The 20,539-nt window shown below is 32.9% G+C and overlaps 2 protein-coding genes across 4 annotated transcripts in view; both read right to left on the minus strand.

The window, feature by feature from the left end:
- Positions 1-20,358, minus strand: part of LOC113511219 (ornithine decarboxylase 1-like) — a 35,469-nt gene extending 15,111 nt beyond the window's left edge. Inside the window, exon 1 of one of the 2 annotated variants that reach the window (XM_052900336.1) lies at positions 20,120-20,358. The gene's annotated coding sequence lies outside the window, so the exon portion shown is untranslated. Of the gene's footprint in view, positions 1-5,065; positions 5,273-20,119 lie in introns of those variants that run through there. The other variant, XM_052900335.1, reaches the window with a different exon arrangement.
- Positions 16,791-19,751, minus strand: LOC113511171 (thyroid transcription factor 1-associated protein 26 homolog). Of its 2 annotated transcripts, none has more exons than XM_052900339.1 (2): positions 19,736-19,751; positions 16,791-18,469 (listed from the first exon to the last, which is right to left on the minus strand). In XM_052900339.1, the coding sequence occupies exon 2, from the start codon at positions 18,453-18,455 to the stop codon at positions 17,844-17,846; it is 612 nt and encodes a 203-aa protein (XP_052756299.1). In that variant the 5' UTR covers positions 18,456-18,469; positions 19,736-19,751; the 3' UTR covers positions 16,791-17,843. The 2 variants fall into 2 exon arrangements, with proteins under 2 accessions (XP_052756299.1, XP_052756298.1); XM_052900338.1 differs by lacking the exon at positions 19,736-19,751 and adding an exon at positions 19,463-19,593.
- Positions 20,359-20,539: the final 181 nt, after the last annotated feature.

Raw genomic sequence — 20,539 nt, forward strand, 5'->3', positions numbered from 1 at the left:
TTCCGCAGTGGACAGTTCACGGATGATATGATGATGAATTTATTGTAATTTCACTCTCTGGCTATATGCAAATGTGCAAAACAAAATGGTAAAACCTGCAAATATTTGTCACTAAGCGGTCTATGTTAGACTTCAACTAGTTGTGCACGAATGAAAGGTTCAAAAGAAGATTGCTGCAAGCGTTTGAAATGCATGTAGATGTTAGAGCATCTTTTAGTATTTGCTAATTGTCTGCTTATTCTTGAAGCTTGGCGAGTGTGTAATCGCAGATTCAGTCTGCATAACATAGCACAGTTCATCAACTTCCTTTCTATACTGGACGTTTTTAACTGGCTTCAAAAAAAGGACGAGTTTCTCAATTTTTTTTTTTTTTTTTTTATACAACTTAGAATGGCAAACAAGCTGACGGCCCACCTGATGGAAAGTAGTAACCGTCGCCTATAGACATGAGCAATACCATGGATATAACAGAGTATACTGTTTCGCCCATGATACCCCCCATGCGTTGCCATTCCTGACGACCCAGATATTATTCCTCTGTACCCAGTAAATTCACGCCATATCCCACCCTTCAAACTGAAACACAGCCATGCAAACACAACTGCTTCACGGTAGAAACACGAATGGGACAGTACCCAAGCAATCGATTTTTCTACAAAGTCTCCCTCTGGTCAATACCACCGAACTCTGTCATTTTTAAACTGATTTGAAAGATTCTTTTTTTTTTCATTTGAAAGGATATACTTTCAAATTGGTCGTATAGAAATTTCTTCAAAATCGGTTTAACAACTTAATTTTTAAAACAAAATAACTAGTTTTGCCATGATTGGAACTAGAGGTTTTTTTTTTTTGGTGCAAAATCTACGAGTTATTTACGGAATATTTTATTTGAAACCATATTACATCATCATCTTCCTACCCTTATCCCAATCATTATTTGGGGTTGGCGTAATATGTTTTTATCCATATTACAAAAAGATTTGGTTTATAGTTTTACGACCGGCTGCCTGCCTGACGTCAACCCTCTTTGGGTCTCTTTGAAACCATATTACATATACATCTTATATTTAATTACCACGATGAAAAATGAAATCATGATGATTTTTTTAGTATCTTCCAGTTATCAAATAATTTTGATCCAATCCAGTCAGTAATTTACCGGTAATATCGTAAGTAAGTAAAGATTAAAGTAAAGGAACAATGATTGATTGATACATGATATTTTTTAACCATTCATCCATTATTAACATCAGAGCAAAGGCTTACTTTATAAATAAATTAATGAAAACTATGGAAAACTGTATTTAAAAATTCACAGACAAGACAATTCCGACTATCGCTATGGCTGAAAATTTGGATTTTACTGCCAAAAAAGTATTTGAAATATTCCAAAATATACAAGTAGGTGCAAACTTTTCAGTGGTAGATTCAAATGCAACATATTTTATGATTAACATTTCGGTTCGCGGATAGAGCAATTTTTTTTTTATTTTAAAGGCCTTTACCTTCTTCAGCTATATCAATGTTATTGTACCCTAAATTGATTTCTTAAATAAAGTTTTATCTACTTTCCCTAATCACAGAACGAGAGGATTATTATTAATAATAATTTACAGATATGTTAAAAAGTTCGTTTTTTTTTTAATTGACATAAGTGCGACGTTGCCACACTTCGGTAAACTAAATCTATTAACGCTCATAACATTGCTTCGTGGTTATCGATTAGTTCCTAAGAGCAAGGAATTACATAGAAGGAGTGATAAAATTGTCAATTTATAGCAGGCTAGTGTATAGAAAACGTTACACGACCGTATAACCCTAACAAATTCAGATACAACCTGCTTGCATACTTTCTACATACTGTGTTGAATATATAACCTAGTGATGCAAAATTTGTCATTGACAAATAATTGACATATCATACATTTTCTAAACACTAGCCTGCTATGAATTGAGAAAAATTACAACTGATAGTGTATCTCTCGTCCTCTTTTTATTATATTTGCATAAGAAGAAATGAAGCAACCATATGATTTACATATTTTATTTTTACATTCCTTCTATATAATTCCTTGTTCTTAGATTAATACCCGGAATAGAATTGTTTTGGTTTGTCAACTTAAAGGTCCTATCAATTATTGACAGTTGTGGGACTTCGGCCGTCGATAATAGATTATAATAAGTAATACGCAATACACAATTTGTACCACAAATAAATAAATATTTGTGGTATTTGTAAAATACAACGTAATACAGATTTGAATGTTTAATTTATAATTCAGAATTTGTTATGGCCCCTTTGACCGGTTTTTATGCGACGTCCAAAAGGGATTCTTAACTCATCTGTATTTTTTTTTTGTGGCAATTACGTCGCCAATTTTGAGCCGGTTTCGAGAAATCTTTTTGTGGTACTTTTATGTTGGATTATATATATATATATATATATATATATATATATATATATATATATATATATATATATATATATATATATATATTTTTTTACAATTGAAGAAGATTTTTTGCACAATCATTACGCGATTATCTCGGACAATTTTTTACTGTTTCTATGATTATTTTTTTCCAATAGTAATTTTATAATGAATATACTGAATTTGTTTATAAAGAATCAAATGATTGAACTCCAAAAGTATTAAGTACTTCAAAAAGTTTTAAATGCATTACAGGCTAATCCAATACAATTTAATTAAATGTAATCAAGTTTTGTAGGGGTTATTACAGTATGACTCTAAATTAGCAACAAATCCAAACATTCAATGGGAACAACTATGGGACATCAACAGACTCTTATGGTCGGGACGATTATTAAATAAACAAATTATTTAATATATATATTTATATTTATATATTATACAAACGGTTCGCATTTTCATTAGTTATATTGAAAGAAAATATATATATATATATATATATACAGCTTATTTAATTTCAGTGGGTTAGGAGCCCAGGGTTGGTACTTGACCCTGGGCCCTTAACTTAGAAACTTAGAAATTAGTAACAAATTGAAACATTTAATCAATCGATTTTCGATTTATGTATACTACTATGATATTCGTAGACTGTTTTATGGTCGGATCAATCTTTTGTTTACATTATCATAAAATTTTAAAGAAACAGATAATATTTGACGACATTTTCCTATATCTGACTGAAATAAACGCTAAATACGATAATTTTAACAATTTCCATCTAATATGAGGAAGTTTTTCAACGCGAACCTGAATAGAGAATCGTTGCGAGTAAAATTACTGTAATCGTGACAATACATCAATCAAAAACTGTTGTGTAATCGAATTCTGCGGGCGCCATGTTGACTCATACAACAAATAAGTTCGCGGACAAGGTCGGCCGATGCTTGAATAATTTGTAGTAAAGTTTGCCTTTCAATTAGAATATTTTAACAAGTAGATTTTGTTACACAAAAAGAAATCGATTTTAATTGTGACAAAACGTGTTCATTTTAATTTAACAATCAAACTACTGAACTCATGTTGATAAAATTTCTATGAGACCTAAAATTATATTCTTACAAATAACAAAATAATTTACCAAATCAATCTATAAATGACGGAGTTATGAGGTAACAAACAAAAAGAAATACAATCGAATTAAGAATTCCTTTTTTTTTTTAAAGTAAGTTACTAATATTGTGACTAGCTTAGGTTACTAGTTTTTTTTTTTTTTTATATGGAATGAAATTATTAATTTATAAATTATTAATTAATAGTAAGTCCACCTTTTGTACCAGACATTTTTTTTATAATGTGGTTAATAAAGAATAAATAAATAAATAAAATAACCCCATCAGAGAGCACAAAAGATCATAGAAAGGTAGCAGTGTCACAGATTTTTCTGCTTGAAAACCCCCGTCTCTCAATAATAATAAATCCCGTCTGAGGCATTCGTTTGCGCTGTCATTCATTCATTCATTCATTCATGAAGGATGATAGGACACTAGGTAAGGATGAAATTACGACCTAACCGCCTTAATCATAAAAACGTCAAACATCTCAAAAACAGGTTTTAGATATTGAAGTATATCGGTAAACCTACGTCTTCAATTTTGAAATTATAACACTGGCCGTATAACATTATTTGCGTATTTTTTAATATACCCACATATAATTTTTTAATACGACATCTTTTATACCTATTTCATCATCATCATATCAGCCTTTACCTGTCCACTGCTGAACATAAACCTCCCTCTTGAGGGGTTTTGACAATAGTTGCCACGCTTGGCAGGCTGATTAGCAAACGCAGTTAGGCTTTAGAGATGTTTTAAGAGGGACGTTGCTGCCTATCTCTCGCCCTCCCTTAGTCGCCTTTTACGACACCCACGGGAAAGACAGGGATGGCATATTCTATACCGAGCCCACACGGCAATGCTTATTTATATATTTTTCTCTTTGAATTTTTCTTTACTAGTCGTGTATTAGCAATACGCTCTTAGTTACTGTTTTTTTTTTTTTTTATATTAAATTTACAATTACGGTAATTTTCTCAATATAATTAGGAAACAATATCCTAAACAGTTTCAATTTTAAAGGTTTATTATTCATATAATATTTATCACAATACGTCGATACGTAATGTATGAATCGAAAAGAAAATATTTATACAGATGTAAGTAACTGAAAGGCAATTTGCAAAAAAAAAAAACATATTTTTCCAAGTCTATTTATGAATAAAATAGAAAATAAATGCTATTCGTTGGCAAGAAAAGCGTCTTGAATTTTCATTATATATATTTTTTTTTAATTAGCTAGTTCTTATACACGTTTATAAAATTGTTTTATGGCCCGTCTCCTGCCGCGTATGAAGTCGTGTATTATGTTTTAGAATAGAATAGAAAATATTTATTGCCAGAAAAACACATAGTTACAAAGGAAAATACAGAAATACTATATATAAGTAGTGGTTTCATATTAGGCAACATGTTTGATACAAACATATTAAATAAATGGGACTTCAATGCGGGACAAAACTTCAATATCAATAAAAACATAAAAAAAAAACGCATACAATAGAAAAAAAAACTTACCCTTAATAGCGTAATTCTCAAAGCTTTTAGTAACTTCAAAGCAACAACCGTGCGGTTGTTGCTAAATGGAAAACTTGTTTAAAACGTCAACGCGAAGGCCGATCAGGCGAGCTGATCCAAAGGAAATTTATCAAATAATTTGATGAAACAAAACAATTTCGAAAGCAGATGTCCCCCGTCAAGCAGCGGCGGTAAACTGATAAAAATAGCGCTCGTGTCTCACGTATTTATGCTCGTCACTATCAAGGAGTCAGATTTAGACCCAGTTATCATTTTGAGATAATAAGAAGTTGATGTAATGAGGAGATGGCTCACTGGCCTGGTTGCCAGATGCTATTCTGGTATTTACCCAAAAGTCAAATACTTTTTTCTCCAACTCTATAAGATTTTCTTCACTTTTACAGAATCATAATAATCTATCGGCTTACACTTTGTCATATAGCTACAATGTAAATGACTAAAAAATCGGTCGTCTCTAAAAGGTTAGCTTTGCGTCTCTTACCCACTGTTCCCTGCCTTCATTGATATTTTATTCTATTTGTTTTATCGTTATACAGTTTACAAATATAAAAATTGTAAAAAAAATATTACCCAAATTTCTCCAAGTTCATGTTTGTCTAAAAATATTATTTCTTTAAAATTTCCCGAACAGAAAATTATTACCTAAAAATTGGGGAAAAGTTAGCAATCTGGCAACGCGGCTCACTGGAGCTAACCGCTTCGCCGTGACGTCACCGCATGAGGCGAGCGTACTTAGATATCTCGTACTGTTTGTTTACTTTGCAAAGATATGAGACCAACATACATTATTACTTATTTATTTAAATTATTTAATTTGTGATTGTGAGAACGTGTTTCACTAATTACTTTATTATGCTGAATTAGTCTTAATTATATTTTTATGTGGATATATTGTAAAGACGGATTATTAAAGTAGATAACTAACTACTTAATAGAAAATAGGTTTTTATGGGGGAGGTTGTAATTTTTTTTAATGGATAATAATGGAACGGTAACCCCGCCTGCGCTAACGGTAAACGCTAGCGGGGCACCAGTAAAAGATAGATGAGAATGAAGAAGCAGGTCAGTTAACCCATCGTGATGAATACCCCTGGAATTCAGCAGAATGGTTTCCAGGGAGGACCATGTTGAGGTCGACCTGACAGGGTATATTGCTAGCGATAGAACTGATAGTACTCATTACTACAATCCCTCCCCCCCTCGCAGGGTGTAATTATCCCATTGTTAGCAATATACCTCATATTATCAATCGCAGGTCAATTTCCACGCAGTCCCGTCTGGAAACCACCGTGTTCACGATTCCACGATGGACTAACTGACCTAATTTCATCGTCACCTATCATCCTTCACTGGTATTCCGTCACGCACACCTTTATCATCTCTACAAAAATAAGTTATTAGAATCTGCAATATAGTTGTAGATAAAAGGTACATTTTCCATGTAATGATGGAGTAAAAATATAATATCATCATTCCTTTTTGTCTTCAGGATGTTGTAAAATACAATTAAGAGTACACACAAATGCAAGAGAGGAAAGAATCGAGATAAAACTCTATAGCTCGATACCTCTGCTTATTGGGGGAAGGGATTGTTAGTAATGGAGACTAAAAATCCCATTGCTAGCAATATCAGGTCGATCTCCTCGTGGTTCCCCCTGGAAACTATCATGGTTAATTCCTGATGAACTCATCATGATGGGCTAACTGGCCTGTTTTCATTCTCACCGATCATTCTTCACTGGTGCTCCACCAGCGTATCCCGTTAGCGCAGGCGGGGTTACCATTCCCTCATCACCCATAAAAAAAAACCTCTGCCTATTTATAGAGAAAGCCGCCCGACTATGTAGTAATATGTACTAGGCTTACTATCTGCTTTTTGAGGGTATACCCTTCCCTAAAGTCTATCCTACTAAAATTTAAAAAACAAAAGTTTGTGACAATGGATGAATATTTGTAACTCTTTCACGCAAAACTACTGAACAGATTTGCATGGAATTTTTGTAGATTATATCCTACAATCCATCCCTCTTAAAACATCTCGAAAACCTAACTGCGGTTGCCAACCTGCCAAGCGTGGCAACTACTAGCAAAACTCCCCCAAAAGGAGAAGCTTATGTTCAGCAGTGGACAGTTAAAGACTGAAATGATGATGATATCCAACAATATCTTTATTTTACAGTAAAAGAAAGTAAATAATCAGTAGATTCATGAGGGAAAAACTGCAGGATACAACTTGTGGCAAATAAGATGGAAATTCCATTCTCACCAAGTATGGAATGGCTTATGGAAAACACCCTACTCCTTAAATATAACGGCATTTAAAAGGTTTTTTTTATTTTTATTAAATAGATGATAATGGAATGGTAACCCCATATACGCTATCGGTATACACTAGCGGGACACCAGAGAAAGATGATAGGAGAGGATGAAGGCAGGTCAGTTGGCCTATCGTGATGAATTCCACAAGAATTAACCACGATGGTTTCCAAGGGGAATCGCGTTAGGACGAACTCGTAGAATACATTGCTAGCAGTGAGGCTGTTAGACCCCAGACGCTTAAAGGGTACAACCATGTGCAAAATACTCTATTCTGTGATACCGATAGTACTATCCACGTCTATAGGTGACGGTCGCCACTTTCCATCAGTTGGACCACCGGGTGGCCATTCCAATTTCAAATCGTATAAAAAAGTTTAATAATATACTATCAATGTAATGATGTTCCATCAAGAAGTCACAAACATAAACAGTGAATTATAATAAAAGAGAATGTCCTTGGTAAAACAGCGGCACAGCGGCGCCTATCTGTCTGTCTGTCGCCGTTGAAACCCAGTAAAGGTCATTCATGTTTTGGCAACCTACACTACTAACGGAATAACTAATAATAAACTGTGGCATTTATTATGAACGATTAGATGAATACCTGACAATTTTACATATTAGATTGAGCTGATCTGCAAATTGGTTATAAAATCATAGACAAAACAGGTTGTAGTAGTCTATGAACGCCTGCAATACCAGGGACATTACTCACCAGTTGCCGACCCTGAAGAAACCTCTTTATCCTTTTTTTTTTAAAGAACCCCATATTGTAGTATCTTGGAAAAAACTTCGACAAAGAACTCATTCCATAATCTGAGTGTTCGTGGGAGGAAACATTTCTGAAACCGCGCTGTTTGCGACCATATAGGCTCTAAGGTATTGGTAAACTTTCTGTCAGCATATATTACGAATAGTACTTATATCAAGTTTTTAAGTTATAAAACACCAGGTTTTTGACGACCGCTATCGACAATATGCATTCTCGTATCAGTATAAAGAGCTCATTTTTGATTAAAAACTTAATTAAAAAAAAAAAAAAACCTTTACTTTTCTCCATGAGTCTTTTAAATTTTTTTCTATTATTAATATTATTAAAAGGCGTGGTCCTTTTTTAGTAGGTGATAATAGTAACCCCGGAGCATATTTAAAAAAAAAGTATTAAGAATGAATGTAAATGGCTATAAGAGCAGAGGAAGACCTAAAAAGACATGGATGCATTGTGTGAAAGACGATATGGCCAGAATGGGAGTGAATGCGGAAATGACTGGGAATAGAAAACAATGGAAGGGGAAAATATATTACGCCGATCCCAAATAATAATTGGGATAAGGGTAGGAAGATGAAGATGATGATGAATAGTAACCCCGTCTGCGCTATCGGTATAGACCTGCGGGGTACCAAGACTCAGGTTATTTAATCTATAACGGCGAATTCATCGAGAATGAACGAGTTTCTAGAAGTGGGGTTCCAGAAGAGGTCGACATGTTACGATATTAATGCCTGTGCACTGTCATCCCCTCCCCCATAGCTTGGTTTCTGGGTGAGGTTTTATTAGATCACTAGTCTTACCTTCATCTTACTGCTGACGGAGAAGGCGTTGTCGCGCGGGTCATATATGCAAAGTTTTAGGGGTTATCGATAAGAAGATTTATAATTTATATCGTACAAGTAGAATCTAAAACGTGTTTATATGCTTTTCTCAGAATAGATAATTTGAATAGTAAATATATACAATTCTATGCGACCCACTCTCGTTAAGAAATTAGGCGTGGACAAGTAATGAATATGAACTTTATCGGTTGACCTCATTATGGATGAAGTCCACGAGAACGAGGGATAGGATTGTTAGAAATGGGGACTAGTAGCTTCATTGATAACATATTCTTAGCTCGAGTTGAGTCAAAGGAGTCCCTATTTAGAAACCATAGCGGTTAATTCCAAAAAATTTTTCACTATGAACCAACTTATTAAACTTGATCTATATGTAACATCCTTCGCTGTTGCCCCGTTAGTGTATACCGATAGCGCAGGCAGGGTTATCATTCCATTATCACCCATTAAAAGTAAACAAGAACACGGCTTTTGAACTCTCAAAAGATATAGATCCCTAATTTAAGATAAGGTTCAAAACAAAAAATAGATACTCTTTATTGTTTCCTCCAAAAGATTACAATAATAAACTTATTATAGATACAAACAATTAGAAATGTTCACACTGAGAAAACAATAGACTGAGTGTACGTAGAGCGGAGAGAGTACGTAGGCACATCACCATAATATATGTAGAAATGGCAACGCAAATGGGGTACCCACAATGTCACAGTATATTCTGTGACGTCTATGGCGCTGTTCAAGTTCAAGCGCTGGCCACGATCACCAATTTAAATCAGATAGCTCGTCAGCTTATTTTGTTTAATTTTATTCATTCTAAACTGCATAAAAAGGTGCCGCTGACATATAGTCTACTGTGCTCTCTGGATAGTCAAAATAAATACATAATGTTTACAAATAAGTCCACTGTGCTTCAGATCACGATCAAATGTCAAATCTTAATTACATGTAATGTAAATTTCATTATAAACATTGCTATTTACTGTCGAATACCGATATCTGTAAGGCTAGATTCACATTGCAATGTCGGTCATAGTTCATTCTCAGTCCTATCAGGGTCTAGTAAAATATAAGAACATTTCGAGATTAATCGTGAATCATCATCATTATATTGTCATAGTCGTAGAATACTGACGGATCTAACAAAGATTACACATAAAGATCCGTCAGTATTCTACGACTATGACGTATGGCTTGTATGATGGCATAGTCTTTTACCCTTATTGGATCGGATACTTTATTTGTTATCAGTCTAGGACAACTTCGAATCAAAACTAGTTAAAACTGGTTCAAAGCAGATAGTACTTACAACAGTTTTATTCGTCTTTTAAGACGAATTGATTAATTAGAGAACTTTAAGCCGTAATTGTAAACACAATTAGATAGTTATCATCTTCATCATCATATAAGTCGTCAACTGTCCACTCCTGAACTTTAGGCCTCCACTTATGTGGCGCTTTGCCAATAGTTGGCAGGAGCCTTAGTAATTGCAGTCTTACTTCGATAATATTTTAAGAGGAACGCTGCTGCCCATCTCTCGATCACTCTGTTCCCTTAGTCGCCTCTTATGGCAACCTCGAGAAAGGAATTCTACACCGGAACGACACGGCATAGAATAGATTCACAAGTGCAGGTTACAATTCCTTTATTAACTGATTGAAAGATAATGTGAAACCTCAATGTTTCTTACGTGGTAATACTTTATCAGACCAAGATCGGACCGAGAACAAATCGTGACCGGTATTAAGCCCGATTCACAGTATATTATGTATATAGTGTATTCATATTGAGAGTCCAGTTCCGTACCAGATTAATCTCGAAGTGTTTCTACAACCAGACCAATATCGAATCGAAAAGGATCCGTGATCATTACAGTATGAATCGGACTTTAGCATTTCTATTTACTACCGATATCAGTAATACTGTATCGTCTGAACTGTGAACCCAACACGTTTCCTAGATCGATAAACTCTGTTTGTCCACTCATAGGTGGTGGACCTATGACGGGGCGGAGTGCCCCAATTAATACTCCCGACAGATTAGGGTCACTCAACCGATGGCCAAAGTGCCTAAACTGACAACTGTGTTTATAGTTTGTAAATGTTATTTAGTAGTTCTCTACGGTACCCCACGGTGATAGAAAAATAATACATATTTGAAAATATTTTACATACTTTAAAAATACTAAAACTTTTATAAAATACTGTTTTCAGCAATTTTTTCCGCGTGGATCAGTATAATATACGAGTATAAATCATGTACCAAACTCATTCACATCCGTTTGGCCGTTTAAGCTAATATCTATAAACATCTGAACATCCGAATATTTTTACAAATTTTCTCGCTTATAATATTATTATATTATAGGATTATAATATTCAGTATTATGTTTTTTGTCACAAGAATTAAAGGTATATGACACATTTCAGTAAAATCGGTTAAAAGGAACTGGAAAAAGTTTAACTTGCAAGATTTGACCTTAACAATAATTGTTGACATACAAACACTACAAGTTAAAATTTATAGTAGCTCGCATCTGACACATAAAAGAATACAGCATTGATGACTAGAAAATAAAACCCAATACACCAGTCTAAAAGAAAAAAAAAAAAAACTGCAATATTCTATAGCGAGCTCCTTGGAAAGCATGGGCTAAATAGAGTGAAAGTCTCATCGGATAGACGGACCCCAGCATAATACGATGATATGTTACTGTAATAATTAAGATTTAAGACCAACAGCGAGATTTATTGTTTATTATCTTGGTAGGATGGTTGACACCATTCAATGCTGGAGTGAAAGATTGCCCATAATATCTGTGTGAACCTGAGATGTGAACTCTCGCTTGTAAATAACTACAGACCAGTAATGCAAGTATAGTCTGTATGTACAACAATACACGATGCAGGCACAACCGTGAAAATAAATAATGCAAAGGACCTCAATGTAAAACCATTCTAGGTTGTAGCCAAAACATAAATGGAGATTGGACAAAAAATCCTCAATCCATTTAATGCATAGATCTCAAAAGATTCCAAATTCGAATTCTCATAATTCATGTTATTATCGCATAAATAAAAGGCCACGTATAGCTCCAGCGAAAGTATAACTCCCAACTGATGTGACTTGTGCCAAGTTTTAATATCCAGCAAACAATAACTTAGCCAATCACGTGTGCCCGATATGAACCACACTCGACCCTTTATCGGTCAGGTCATTGTTGTTTTACGATTATTTATCTATCAGCCGGCAGTTCTGTGGCGATTTTTATACTTTGGCGCCGGGTGGGTCGCAACAGGTTATGTTTTATATATGATAAATATTGAAAATTGTTACATTCTCTCAAATTAATGATTTATTTACCTTGTAATATAAATTATTACAAGATTACCGTTTTAAATGTAAAACGTATCTCCTTTGTTAATTAACCCGCTGAGTTTAGAAATTTGCAATTCTGAATTTAAATATCTGGAATTATAGGATTATTTAATTGTAATGATCCCTCTAATAATGACGTCCCAACCATAATCTAAAGTCTCAACGATCGTTGTTGACACTTGATGGAACTTCGAATTTTTTTATCATTACATAAAGACACTATTCTACAATTTTACAATTGTGAAATAGTGGAATAGTACAAATCTTTTTTACAATAATTACAACTTATTATTATTGTTATCTAAGGATTGCTGGATAATTCTTTTTAACGATTTAATAACAACTGTGGTACAATAAAAACGTATCTAAACAAGGCACGTGGGGCTATCGTTGTACAAATATTATAAACTATCGCAAACTTAAGACTGTAACATTTTCAGAGCATGCTACGTTCATTACTATGAGTATCTCTGTAATTATAGATAAGACGAGCTCATGTCAAGGATAATATTAGTATAGTAATAATATTGGGTCTTGCGATTTAGATAATGTCAGTGAATTTATTAAAATTTTTGCAAAAATATTATGAAACACCAAAGAGAGGTATTTTTATGGATAAATGCGCAATGACAACCTACACTGTGTTAATAAATTATCGTTAGGGAATCAGTGAGGAATGATAAGTAAGGATGAAACCAGGTTAGTCGGCCCACCGTGACGAATTCATCATAATTGCTTTTACGGGGGCCGTGAGAAGGATTAAAAAAAGGCCTGACAGATCACACATATATTGTTAGAGAGTAGTTGAAAGATGATAAGTGAGAATGAAACAGGTCAGTTGGCCCATAGTGACAAAGTCATAAAGAATTAACCAAAATGGTATCCAGGGTAACCGCTTGGAGGTAGACTTAATGGGGTACATTGCTAATAAAGGGGCTATTAGATTCATATTACTAACAATCCCCCCCCCCCCTCACTCTAAACAGATAATTTGGCTAATCGTAACAAATTCATGAGGAATTAACCACGGTGCTTTCTAGAGTAGACGTCACAAGGTATATTGTTAGCAATAGGGTTTACTAGAGGGAGTAGCTCTCATTGTTAACAATCCCTCTCTCGAAAAAGAGGCTAACTACATCATGCCAATCAGAGAAGGCGTGCTAAACAAATACGTTACGCGAGATAAACCTGAAGACCCTACCTAAGAGGTCTACGGTATCATTTGACTGTAATGAGGTGATTAAAGAGATAAAAAAGGTGAACGAGGCCGGGCCAAATGGGCCAATTCTATTAATGAACGTCGAGAAAAAAAAAAACACCCAGAGATAAAGGGCGAATGGACTGTTTAGCTTTTAAATTAAAAAGTGTAAGTTATACTAAGTCTATTTATTCATTTCAGGCGTTAACTGTCCTCTGCTGAACATAAGCCTTCCCCAAAAGAGAAGTTTTTGCCAGAAGTTGCCATGCTTAGCAGGCGGGTTGGCAACCACACTTAGGCTTTTGATAATGAAAATGTTTTAAGAGAAACGTTGCTGCCCTTTCCCCTACTATTAAGTTCCTTTAAACGCCTCTTACAACACCCACAAGATAAGGAAGATCGACCTCCACACGATGCGATCCCCTTGGGAACTGTCATGGTTGTTAGTTAATTCCTGGTGAAATTGTCATAATGGGCCAAAAGCCCTGTCTTTACAATCATATATTTTATTATTCCACGCATAGACAGAATATTCGTTTTACAATTCGAACATTCGCAGAAGAAAAGTGTTAAATATAAATCTTCTTACTTAAATCGTATATAAATAGATTATGTTCTACGAGAAAAACACTGGCCTCCAGTTATTTTGATTTAGAAACTAAACTACTCAATAGATTTCATTTATGTGCAAGGATAATGTATTTTTTTACATAGATGTAAATCATCTTATATATACTCGTGTCATTTATTTATAAAAACGTCAAATCTTTCTTCCTCTCATAAAGCAAAAATTTTTTTTTATTTTTTCAAATATTTTGTCATAATATATATATATATATATATATATATATATATATATATATATATATATATATATATATATATATATATATATATATTACGCACTAAAACATACAGTAACAACAATAAGTTAATAAATTTGTAGATTTGAATTAGTGACAAAACAGAATAAATACTTAGATTTGTAGAAAAGGTTTTAGTTTTTATAAATAAGGATGTTGAATATAAATCGTCATAGTCGTAGAATACTGACGGATCTTTAATGTAATCTTTGTCAGATCCGTCAGTGTAGAATACTATGACGAAATGTCAGATATATTTTTTTAACCTATCTGTGGAATATAACCGAGTCACGTTAATCCTGTGCTAAGTTAGAGCCGTTGCCATTTACATTAGGTGCTAATTGTAACTTTTATTACTTACGCAGAATTATGAATAATTAGTATGAGACAATGTTTTCTCATCATTTATTTAGATTAATTATGAGGGTTATTAAGCATTAAATAGATATCATTTAATTATTATCTATGTCAAGTTTGCAGTCTCAAGGTGATGATTATTTTATATAATTGTTTATTTCACTTATATTTGTAATGTGGGGATGCAATAAAACATGGATGCATGAATATAAGTGTACCTATGTTCACCAAACTTTCATTCAGACACGTCCTTAACTGTACGTAAATATTTGCTATAATCGCTGTTGAATTTTTCGAGATCGCTTCGTAAGTACAGATGGGCGAGCCCTGCAATATTTATAAGCTGAGTTTATTTACTCAGGCTCGAGTAAATAATCAGTGCCAATGAGTAAATACTCAGTAGACAAATAATTAACACTGATTAATTTCTACTAGATTTACTCAGCCTCGGATAAATCCTTTCTAATATTATATATGTGAAAGTGATTTTGTTTGTTTGACACCTTATAGCGGCTGAACAGCTTATCCAATCGCTATGAAATTTAATACACACGTAATGCATGGGATGAAGAAGGATTGCTACAATATATCCAACCTGTAAACATAACCTGATCACGCGGTTGCGAGAAACTAAATAGATTCATAAAAAAATGATGAATTCATCAATAGATAATGAGTAAATCTGGCATGTTTTCATCCATCATTGATCAAGTATGCTGGTGTCCGCCATGAAATGAAAATCCCATTTTAGCGCAGGCGTATTTTTGGTTACCTAATTCCATTTTCATTCAGTAAAAAAAAACGTTTGATCATCAGACAAAGTATCCGAGGAACGATATTTTAATAAATACTCAGTTAATTATGTAAATTGTAACATATAAACAGTGCTTATCCATCGAAAATATTTCGTAAGTAGGCCCTCTGATTTCTGTTTTTATTTACTTTTTATTTTTAATATTACATCTGGAATCAACAGTTTATATCTAGAATTAAAGTATATTATATTTATACCATACATTAGTTGTTGTTTATAAAAAGTGACAGTTTGCCAACCGCTGGCCGTTAGCTTTGCTTTTATTCTATCCTGTTAATAATCATAAATGTAAAAGATTGTAAAGAGGGATGTTTGTTACTCTTTCATGTAAAAACTACTGAACGGATTTGATACAAATTTGGTACACGGGTAGATTACATTCCAACTGAGCATATTGAATACGTACCAATTCACGTGGGCAACGCTGCGGAATACAGCTAGTATAACACACATCTACCCGCTACTCCATTCCTAAATTTTCCCGTCAATACGCTAGAGCTTTGTGGCTTCTTAACAACTTGCTTTAGTAAGGCTTTGCGTTAAAAATTTACAATCTATTTTTTAACCGCTTGCTGGCGGACAATTGTGTTGAAATTTAGCATCGTATTGTTAATAAACTACACGTGTGGTACCCAGTCTTACGATAAGGATAACAATAGCTTTTTTTTTTTTAAATGTGTTTTGACTTGTTTTATGTTAAATTAGTTGCTAATTTTAGAACATAAGTTCTTGGAAATACTAGTTATAGGGTACGCTTTATTCCCGTGATTTAAAAAACATAATATTTTCCACAGATAATTCTAGAATTTTCATAAAAATAACAATCAAGACTTACACTGGCGTACGGGTTTTACTCTTCTAAATTTAGTATCCTTCCCATACTTTTTTTAATATAAAATTATTGTTTAAACTAACAAAAACCACGGTATTGTCAGTATTTATTCATTTAGTTTTTTTTTTTTTTCACTAACTTGAGATATTTTATCGAAATTAAAAGGACACCAATAGAAAAACATGAAACTGATTGGTTCTTTTTATGCAAATGTGTCTATTTTTAAATTATATCAAGCCCACTTTTGTAAAACATAATATAACGCTTATATACAAATTTTATCTGACATAAAATACTATTGTTTAGGCAGGTACATAAATAAATACATATAATTACTACTCACGTTTCAAAAACGTATTTATTCAGTTATATTTGCAACACAAAAAAAAAGGTCGTACATAAAGCAAACACACTAAAATATTGACAGAAACAACTAAACAAATGTGCATATAGTTCAAAATGATGTTTCATTAGCATCGTCGATAAAAATATTGTTTACAATTTGTTAACAAACATTTATGGTTATTCTGATTAGGTGATTATTAACAAAGGATTCTGTTTGCAACATTAGCATGGTAAATTGCCATAGCAAAAACAAAAGCAAAGACAACTCAGTCGCAAGTATGGTAATTTTTTTATAGAAGTTGCCTCTGTTATTTAAAAAAACAAATTGACACATTTTTTTATAAAAAATGCATCAACTACTTCAGAAAACAAATTAACAAATCTTTCCAAACATATTGGCATTTCACTACATTGTCAAATAATTTAAAGGAAATGGGGTTATGAAAATGATAAGATTATACCAGAGGGAGACTTTGTACAAAAGTCGATTGCTTGGGTACCTCTGTCCCATTCATGTTTCTACCGTGAAGCAGTTGTGCTTGCATGGCTGTGTTTCGGTTTGAAGAGTGGGATATGGCGTGAATTTACTGGGTACAGAGGAATAACACCCGAGTCCACAGGAATGGCAATGTATGGGGGTATCATGGGTGAAACAGTATACTCTGTTATGTCCATGGTATTGCTCATGTTTATAGGCGACGGTTACCACTTTCCACCAGGTGGGCCGTCAGCTTGTTTGCCATTCTAAATTGAATAATAAAAAAAATAAGATTATTAATAAGACGGCTAGTGTTCATCATTCCCAGAGAACTGTATGGAGAATGTTATGGTGTTGTTAATTACCATTATCTTCATTTTTTATTCGTACTTATAGTGTTTTGTCACATGAAAATTTCCATTAATAATAAATTTATGAGTAAAATGCTGTAATCTGTCCTTCTACCAATTAATTATATAAGCATGATTCCTTACATTTGTCCTATTGTAAAAGAAATGCCATAAGCTTTAGTAATTTAACAAAAATACAATTTCATTATTTATTTGGAATTTTGTATTTTCTCCAAAAGCAGTTCCAATCGTCCTGTCATAACAGGTTGTCCTTTCTTATTCTTCTTACTCAACTTCTTGAATCTATCCTGTTTCTTCTTTTTATACTCTAGAATCTTCTGGTTCCTTTCCTCCTTAGCTTTTTCTAACTCTTTTCTCTGTTGCAATTTTTCTTGCTTCATTTTGTTGTATTGTTCTTTAGCCTTTTGAAAAGAATCTTTCTTTTTTATTGGCACTTCTTTTTCTACTAAATCAGGATGTCTAACATATCTGCCCACATCTTGATTAGAATCTACTTTATCCTCATCAAAACCTTTAGGTTTGTATGAACCATTGGATGGATCATTTTTAATATCTTTATAGTAATTTCTCAATAGCTTCTTCTTCCTTTGTTCCTCCCACTGCTCTAATTTATATTTTTTACTATACTTCTTTAACCTATAAGTCTTTTTGTCAAATGGTTTCTTCTCCTCATTCTGTTTCTCCACTCCACGGTTCCTATTAAACTCTTCTTGCCTTTTCCTCTTGTATTCTTGTTTTACTTCTTTTTCATTCTTCTTTTTATTCTTGTCAGACAAGAAAAACGAGTCCCTCTTTTCCATTGCTCAATTTATACCTATAATGAAACGAAAAAGCGTGTTTTATGATAAAATAACAAAACAAACACTATAATTTGCATGCTGTGTGTAAAAAAAAAAACAAATATATAAATGTATTTAATAATACTGCTAACACGCTTTTTCATTCCCATAGGTTGTTTAATATAAAATTTGGTATTTAGCATATTATCATTATTATAAGTAAATATAATATAAATATGTATAAAACAAATTATGATATTTAATAAAATGGAAGACATATATAATGATAGAGGCTTTGGTTCAAAGTTCTCCCTGTTTATCCAAAAAAGGGCATTAAGAGAAAATAGACTATACTATTATAATTGTCAATATAAAATATAAATAGGATAAGTATAATAAAATAAAATCAAAATAATTTGTAAATTGTTGAAAGTAACAAAATAAATATGCATATAAATAAATAAATAATAAATCATACAGAGAAATTCATGTTTAATTAGTAATAAATGGCTTCCACATTATTGATAAATATGGTCAACAAACTGATATTTAATAATATTGATTCTAAACATCATTAGATGTTAATGTGCTTAGATATTATTAAATTGTCGTAATATTTTAATAAATTATTATAGCTTTGTAGAAAAGAAAATCATTAGTATCGAGATTAACAAACTATCATCAGTTAAGTTAGTAAATTATACAGAATATTAGAAACTTTTACATTTAGAGAGCACATATTGTAACCAACAAAAAAAACTATAGAGAAAAACAAATGTTTAGAATAAAACATTTACTAGTCAATAACAAGTCTAAACTGGCATTAATTCAATATGTTATGCAATATTTTTACAATTCACAACTGATTTTGATGATTCAAATTGAGAAACCAATGCAAACCAATAGGACATATCAACCCTTGCATATAGACAATAAAAGCATAATGGTACACCCCCCCCCCCCATATGTTGCTATTCCTGAGTACTTAAGTATCATGCATAACCTGTAATTTCACTGTGAAATCCTACCCTTCAAACAAAAATACAGTTATACAAGTGCAGCCACTTGAAGACAGAAATAAAAATGGAATAGAGGTATCCAACAACACAGACAACATAGTAGGTAATATTAAAAAAAATTCAAGGCATTTTTTTGCAAATTATATTGTATTAGCAGGTAAAAAGTAATGTATAATACAAGTTTTAACAAATTTCCAGCTACTAAAATGGGGGTATTTGTCCATCTAGAACAATGTGGCCTTGAATAGACCTTGAAACTTATAGGACTTAAAAAATATATACATATTCAAGAGTTGGCACCAAACTAAAATATCTACTACCAATCTCGAGTTTTTATATCATACTATCAGGGTTATCATTAGATTTCTTGACGTAACTTCGTGACATACCTAGTATATATACGAGGTGACTCAGACATTATTTGGCTTAGTTGTTAAATAACGAACTAAGTATTCAATTGTATTTAAACTCTTATACAAGTAGATAAGACTTCTGGAAATTACGTTAACATGTAAAACCTAGATGAGCAATACATGTGACAGGAAATACGCGGCGGTGAGGATTGGATTCTATAACAGCTGCTGTGAAATGTTACAAATATTGAATGAAATTGAAGATTTATGATGAATATAAGAATATTTTATGTACAAGAAACAAATTACTCACCAAGTTAAGCCACCCACTGGGTAGGCTTTGAATTATCGGCGGAATCTTGATTGTTTAGTTGCACTTGGCACAAAAAAACTTAACCACGATTATAGACTTTATTTCACGGTTTTTCGTGCGAAAAACTTTACCGACCATGCCCTAATGCGATTTTTTGAGTAATTTTCACAAGGAAACACGATGGACGTTTCGCAAAAATGTCACAAAAAGGAACGAGAATGGAAGGAAATTAACTATGCGCGTTACGCCATCTGTGCGTTGACAAATTGTCATTACCATAATCGATCTGTGAATTAGAGCATGCGCGGTAGTTCGCGGTGCTATGCAAAATTATTTATAATAATCTAATTATTTTTAACATCATAAGAAATTATAATAAATTGAACTGCAGTTATTTTATTTACAGTTATTGTATAATTT

Source organism: Galleria mellonella, unplaced genomic scaffold (genome assembly GCF_026898425.1).
Source record: "Galleria mellonella isolate WM207_F2 unplaced genomic scaffold, CSIRO_AGI_GalMel_v1 utg643, whole genome shotgun sequence".
NCBI lineage: Eukaryota > Metazoa > Arthropoda > Insecta > Lepidoptera > Pyralidae > Galleria > Galleria mellonella.

Excerpts from the sequence above, each read along its gene's own strand:
- LOC113511171 (XM_052900339.1), bottom strand. The coding sequence starts at position 18,455 with ATGGAAAAGAGGGACTCGTTTTTCTTGTCTGACAAGAATAAAAAGAAG.